Source organism: Fusarium mangiferae, assembly GCF_900044065.1.
Source record: "Fusarium mangiferae strain MRC7560 genome assembly, contig: FMAN_scaffold058, whole genome shotgun sequence".
NCBI classification, from domain to species: domain Eukaryota; kingdom Fungi; phylum Ascomycota; class Sordariomycetes; order Hypocreales; family Nectriaceae; genus Fusarium; species Fusarium mangiferae.
In genome coordinates this window covers 1-7555 of record NW_024573978.1, presented here as the reverse complement: position 1 = coordinate 7555, position 7555 = coordinate 1, and the positions used below count along the sequence as shown (strand labels likewise).

Genomic DNA, 7555 nt, shown 5'->3' with positions numbered 1-7555 from the left:
ACATCATGAAACGCCCATTCGAAAGCACTCAAACTAATTATGTGGCATTTACTGGAGCGAGCGAGACGACCCCGTGGCTCCGGCACACCGGCTGGGTCGAGTTGTTCCGTGATAGATCCCTCGCAATTATCGCCGCTACGGCGAAGCAACCAGCCCCGCAATGGAGTAGAAATTATCTGCTTGGTCAATGGCAAGGAATCCCTATATGGAGCTCTGCCGAAACTGAGGCCCAGCTACAGATCATCCTCCATGGCCTAGACTTGATGTTCGACAGGGCAAGAGCCACACTTGACCGTACGCCGTACATCTCTCGCTGTTGGCTAAATACATTCGCGAAGGACGCTTTTTGGCCACACGGATTTCGTGTCATTCCAAGCTTCAAAAGATATCTGGCAATATGGAAAAGATTTATCTGCTTCGTATTTCGCGTTCTGCAATACCCACCACGGCAGCGTGTGGAGGTGTATAACGTACGCTTAGGATCCAATGAGGTCAAGATGATGCAGCATGTGTTATACTTGGTTGGTCAACTACAACTGGGAGAGGATGGCCATGTCAGCGACAGTTCAGATAGCGAAGATAGTGAACCTTGCGGCCAAGACTGGTATCACAACGGCGAAACTCCTTCCGATCCTGAAATCTCAGATATCGACCAAGACGATTCTGACACAGGTACAGACGAAGATGCCGGTTTTGGGGGGGATGAAGAAGTTCATGAAGACCGAACATCAGGCTACGAAGGATCCGACTTCTCTCTCCCAAACGGCTACTGGCTGCGACTGTCTGAGGCCTTGTTCCAACTATCAATGATGTTCTGGACGCACCAGGATCCCTCTGGAAACATGTCATCGTCAGCCATCATTTACTACACTGCTGTCATGGGCATACAACAACAATCCCTTACTTTCAATTCGGCACATAACTCTACACCAGAGTTAGCAGGATTGATTTGGATTGGTCGGCTCTTATTCCTCGAATATGCCCTGCCGGTCTACAGTTATAGTACTCTGGTCTACGAATGGCCTTGCCGGGATCATTATCCTTCACAACCTGATCGCTTGGATGCAATTCGCAAGAAGTACCTGATCCGAGGCTGTTATACACCTTTTGGGGAAATCATCGAGCTTAAAGCTTTTGCCAAATCGATTGTCAAGAGAGAAGGTATCCCTGGAAATCTCTCCTGGGATCCAGATGGGCAGTCATTTACTATCGGACATGACAAAAAGTTCAAAATTTCTGAGTTCTGCGCGACGCATTGCAAAACCATCAAGCTTGTGCAAGAGCGGGTAGACGAGATGATGTTAGGACTTGAACCTGATGTCGATACTGATGACATCCAAGATGATCTTACTTGCCGGAAAGCCGGATGGTCGTTTATACAAGCCACCGAGAACAAGCTAGCAGATATATGGGAACAATTAGCAGACACACTGAGATCATCCAGCTTTCGCGGCAAACCCTTCGTCAAAGGTACAGAGTGGCAGGTCGACACCTGTATAGCATATCTTGATGCAGGTTTAGAACTCAATAAGCTGACGTTCGCTGCATCGCATTTTTCGGGAGGGTTACCCGGCAGGGGTACCGAGGTAGCCACCATTCGATACATCAATACGACACTAGCTATTCGGAACGTCTTTTTTCGTGGAGGTCAGATGATCATTATCATCAGCTACAACAAAGCGAGAGCATCAAATAACTACGCCTTCTACATCGTCCGATATCTTCCCAAGGAACTAAGCCAGAGTCTCTTGAAATACCTTGCCATTATTCGCCCCGTGTTAGGCTTCATTGCAAAACGGTTGAAGATACCCCACTGGTCCGAGAGCGAGTTCTTCTTCCCTGATCCAAGCGGAAGAAACAGACATCTTACCTCCACACAAGCTTCCGGGATCCTTAGATCTTTGACCCAAGATCTCGCTACACCATGGACTCTTTCATCATACAGGCAGGCTGCACTTGCCATCGCCAAGCGATACATCAGCACGCTTGTTGAGAAGTATAATTTTTATCACCCCACAGAAGCGACCAACCCGCTACGAATGTTTGCGGCTGGGGCCGTCCATCACCCGCGAATGTTACTCACGTCATATGCAATCGATAAAGCGCTTCCATCTAGGCTACAACCAGAGCTCTTGGAGATGTATTATCGACTATCTAAGATATGGCATGACTGGAATCAGCAATTTGACCAAAAACGCGTCCAGAGTATGGATCCAGCAACTTGCTGCCAAAACCAGGAAATGGTACTTACAAACCCAGTCATCTTGGAACGGCAGCCAAAGAGGAGCAAAAAAAGCAGTTCTACTATGAATGAGGATACAGATAAACTAGGGGATGGCTTCATTTACAACGCCCAGCATCGGATTTTGATATGTGTTTCTTGTGGGTCAATGATTCAACCAGGAGTAAAGTCTTTCTACAGCCACCTCAATTCCGTGCATCGCATCACTGGGTCGACCTGCAAAGCTTTAATGGAAAGATTCCAGACACACGATTTATACCCGTTCGATAAGCTCCATATTCCAACGGAGAGAATTCCTCAAATACAAGGTCTTGCTGTTTTCAAGGGTTTTCGGTGCAATATCTGCCTCGAAACTTCTAAGTCACGCTATTTCACAATTTCCGGTAATAAGATTAGGGATCACTTGATTATTCATAATCTGGATATAGCGCCTATCTTGGCAGAACAACAGAAAAAGTTTCAGTCTTGTTATCTCCAGACGTTTTCGTCGGCGAAGGGCAAGATTAAGTATTTCGAAATTGAGCCGAGTTAGCCTCGAGAGTAGATACCATAGAAACTGGTTAAATTTTCCTTTCTGATAATTCTTCAATTCTGTAAACGGATCTATTGTATTATTAGTCTTATGGTGAATAAATAAGATAAGTAGCCATACATCGATCCACAGCAGCCGTCACTCTACACGGCATGTATTTCATTGCAAAAGGATTGAACGATTACTTCGTCGTCCAGGCCTCACACGACCTAGACAAGGAAGCCGAAATTGTGCAAGACGTCGAGGCGTCACGGGCTGATCGGGTGCCCTGGCTTGTCCATAATGGGTTCCCTACGCACCTGCAGGGTCTCCGCGATACCGAGATAATGTCGTCGTATGCATTACCACGAAGCGGGGACGATGACGATGACGATGATGGAGAAGAAAAAGGCGGCGCAGTTGACATGGATACAGATCTCAGGCGTATCCTTGCTGCAGCCGAGAGTACACTCAGAGATGCATATAAGTTATGCAGCGACAAATCACCCGATCGCAAGATGACGCAGCAGCGTGCGAAGAGGCTAAGCAATTTCCGCAGTGACGATAGCCACATGGGCAGTGTAAAAGCCAGTAAATTCCGCAGCTTTAAGAACGAGTCATCTCTTACCTCCTATTTCCAGCTACTATGAGTTGAGACTCTTTCAGTGAAAGGGGCAACCCTGGTCAGGTCTGGAGGTACCCCGCGCAGCATAACACGGGTGGGAAATGACATGGCGTTGACAGGGGCATGGCGGGCGTCAAGTGAAAGGGGATTTCAGTGAAAGGGTTGATTGTGATTGGACAGACATCAACGGAACACGGTAAGCGGGAAGTTTAAATCGACAGGTGGACAGAGAAGAAAATGAAGGAGAGAAAAGAAGAAAAAGGAGAGAAAGTTAAAATAAACAGGATATGTAAGAATATAGATATAGATTGAGGCTCCCCATTTTATTCATTGTTCCTGGATCAATAAAAATACATCATCTTATAGTAATAGTACTACCTACTATGGGTCTTGATAGCTTCCATTACAACGCCGATCACCAGGTCATAGTCTGCCGCCTCTGCGGAACATGCCTGGTTCCGAAACAAACAAGCTGGAGGAGTCACTTGCGGGCCGAGCCGCACCGGATGAAAGGTGACGAACTGCGACTGACGGTCGAGCGGTTTTTGAGCTACGAACTGCGCCCAGTCGAGGCATTGCGGCAGTGGAGGGCCGATAGAAAAAGGCCATGCCGGCCTATAGAGGGTCTTACCATATACGAAGGCTACATCTGCACCTGCACGGAAGTCCAATGTGACTATTGCACGCGGCGGGCTAGGAAGATGTACGATCACATGCCGGTTCACGGGAGGAAGGCCTCGGAGCATACGAACGCTATGCCTCTCTGGAGGGCATGCAAGCTCCAGACATACTTCACGGCTAAGGGCCTCATCGACTACTTTCTGGTCGAAGAAGACCCATCTCTGCCACTAACGGGAGGAGCACTGGCAGGGTCGGGCCTGGCCATGGCGTCCACGTCACAGGAGGAAGGAAAGCTGTTTGAAGACCTGAAGGCTGACATCATCCAGGCCTCGCGCGACCTAGATAAGGAAGCCGAGATTGTGCAAGACGTCGAGGCGTCACGGGCTGATCGGGTACCCTGGCTTGTCCATACCGGGTTCCCCACGCACCTGCAGGGTCTCCGCGATACCGAGATCATGTCGTCGTATGCATTACCACGAAGCGGGGACGATGATGGCGACGGCGGCGGCGATGGTGGTGATGACGATGATGGAGAAGAAGAAGGCGGCGCAGTTGACACGGATGTAGATCTGGGGCGCATTCTTGCCGCAGTGGAGAGTACACTCAGAGACGCATATAAGTTATGCAGCGACAAATCACCCGATCGCAAGATGACGCAGCAGCGTGCGAAGAGGCTAAGCAATTTCCGCAGCGACGATAGCCATATGAGCAGTGCAAAAGCCAGCAAGTTCCGGAGCTTCAAGAACGAATCATCCCTTACCTCCTATTTCCGGATCACAAAGCAGCTATTAGCATACTATTACCGGGTGGTATATCGTGAGGATGGCCATTTCACAAGAGGGGATGAAAGCCATGTAGTGCCGCAGGATATAATCGAAACGACCCCTCTACAACGACAAGCCATAGAGGACGTCATCGGTGCGTTGCGGAGGCGAGACAAGGCGGCAAAGGGGAGGGGGACGCCAAGTTGCGATAAGAAGGATGGTATAGCTACCAGGGACTATGATGAGCGTGATGCCGAGCTGAAGCACACCATCCGCAAATTTTACATCTCGCTCATCTGCCAGACTGTCGGAAGCAGGCCATTCCGGTCTGCCATCTTGAGCTTCTGTGCTATGCTCAGCCGGACGAAGGCTCTGACGCGCCGGGTGGATAACGAGCAGCACAAGCGGTGCACATGGCGCGAACCAGGGAACTTCAACAGCAATCTGTCGGCACTCACCTGGACTGCCCAGCTCATCCTGTTCGACTTCGTGTGCTTCCAGAAGCAGGACGACGAAGACGGAATCCCCGATCTGCTGGATCAAATGTGCAAGAAGTACTTTCAGCAGATGGCGGAGACACCTTTCGGACATGTACTGCAATGGAGGCTATATCTCTTTGCGGCCTCCCGCACCAGTCTTACCAAGCACCAAGCCCGCTGGTCCCTTGATGGGGAAACGGTCGACTATATGGGGACGAAACTACACATGGAACAAGTGACACAGCTGGTCGAGTCTGAGTTCCGCCAGGCGCACTCGCTTCTGTATGATAAGCTCTTGTTTGGAATGAGGGATGTTGCTCCGATCGAGGCGTGGAGGCTGCACGACGATCTAGATGTAGACGACTACGGCGCTTCGTGGTTGACAGACGAGAGGAATCGCGAGATACTGGCGGGGACGCATGACGCCCTGCTCCGACAGATCGAAGAGAGGGCGGATCTACGGCAGGTATTCGTGCGGCTGGATCCAAACGGTGGGGTTCGCCTCTGCCCCAAGGCGATAGCTATCTATGAGGCGCATGTTCAGGAGTTCCTCAAGAGGATGCTGGCACCCATCTCGGTTCCTTCGGGCCCTCCATTACGCTCCCCGGAACTACTCTCCATCACGTACATCAACACGGGTGCCCGCCGCCGATCGGTATTTCTGTGGGAGAAGATGGTCATGATATATGTGCGATACAGTAAAAGCCAGGAACAGACCGGGGAGGAGAAGGATAACATCAGGTTCCTACCCCCGGCTGTTGGAAACCTCCTCTTGACATATCTCGCGTTCGTGCTACCCTTGCGTCAGGCCTTTCTACGTCAGAGCAAGCCGGGGGCTCTACTTTCGCCATACCTATGGTCAAAGCTTGGCGGCGAGGTCTGGCGGGACGGTATGGTCTCGTCCTGCCTCCGGAGGGCATGTGTGCGGGCAGAGGTGCCCCAGTTCCAGGTGGCATGGTGGCGCCAAGTTGCTGCTTCTATCACAAAGGAGAAGTTCAGCGCCAGGGAGCAGGCTAATTTCGACATGGGTGAGATCGCAGCGTCTGAAGAGGTTGAGGATGAAGCAGATCTTGCGTATCTTGCTGGGATGAGCAACCATAGCTTCCGGACATTCAACTATAGCTATGCCGGCAGCACGACCTTGACCGTGACAAGCTCACTTCACCGTGCCTACCGAGCGTCTCAAAGCTGGCGGTCTCTGTTTCGGGTCGATCAAGTGCTCCAAGGTAAGCGCCCCCCTGCCGTATCGGATACACAAGCGCAAGGGCTACTCAATGCTTGCAAGAAGGTACGGTTTCGTGCAAGGCCGGCTGCCAGAGAAGATGGAATCATCGCGGCCGCCCGTAGGCTGCATAACGACCCAGAGCTACAGTTGCGTCGCCCTGGTCAGCGGGATGCCATGCTGGCGACCATGGGTCCACGTGCACCCGAGCAGGTCATCGTCGTTCTGGCAACGGGTTCGGGGAAGACATTGGTATTCATGGTCGGAGCCACACTGGCGGGAGCTGAAACAACCATCCTGATCCTTCCCACTGTAGCCTTACGCGGTAATATGCTCGGGCGCCTTGATAAAGTCGCGCTAAAGCACCATATCTGGCGCCCAGGCTCGAAGAAATCAGCCCCCATCGTTGTTGTATCGGCCGAGGCAGCTTGTACAGAGGCGTTCCTAGAGTATGCCAACCGACTGTCTGATAGACAGTGTCTAGATCGGATCGTGATCGATGAATGCCATCTCACGATCACAGCAAGCTGTTACCGACGAAGTATGTCGCAGCTAGCATGGCACGTACGGCAGATTCGTACACAGACTGTCTGGCTGACAGCGACACTACCACCAATCTATCAAGAGCTTTTCTTTGAGCATAATAAACTCGTGCGGCCGCATATCGTCAGAGAGTCAACAAATCGTCCTAACATCCGATACATCGTCCAGCAAGAACGTGGGCTAGGCAATCTATGTGAGCAGGCAGCTTGTCTTGTACAGTCTTGCTGGACCCGGACAGACCTGTTCAAGAGCGAGCGGGACCGGGTCATCATATACTGTCCGACGAAGGATCTCGTGGCAGAGCTTGCTGACATGCTCGGATATCAGTTGTGCAAATAGGGACAGGGTTGGCGGGATGGTGAATGTCTTTGTCAAATTCGAGCGCCGACCAGAAAATAACAATTAAAATCTGCCAAAAATCAACATTAGTGGACAAGCAAATAAAAAGTAGAGAGAAGCATAGTGCAAGACGTAATTAAATAACTAGCAAGTACCAAATCCATTTTAATCTTGATTCGCGCCTTCTATTTTATTTTCTATCCCATATT

At 50.7% G+C, this 7555-nt stretch overlaps 2 protein-coding genes across 2 annotated transcripts; both read left to right on the top strand.

The window, feature by feature from the left end:
- Positions 1–5: 5 nt before the first annotated feature.
- Positions 6–2774, top strand: FMAN_15542 (uncharacterized protein; the record flags this gene model as incomplete). Its single annotated transcript, XM_041826357.1, has 1 exon — positions 6–2774. The coding sequence occupies one exon, from the start codon at positions 6–8 to the stop codon at positions 2772–2774; it is 2769 nt and encodes a 922-aa protein (XP_041691644.1).
- A 987-nt stretch (positions 2775–3761) lies between these two features.
- Positions 3762–6259, top strand: FMAN_15541 (uncharacterized protein; the record flags this gene model as incomplete). The annotated part of the gene is made up of 2 exons (XM_041826356.1): positions 3762–5918; positions 5984–6259. The coding sequence occupies 2 exons, from the start codon at positions 3762–3764 to the stop codon at positions 6257–6259; spliced, it is 2433 nt and encodes an 810-aa protein (XP_041691643.1).
- Between the last annotated feature and the right edge of the window lie 1296 nt (positions 6260–7555).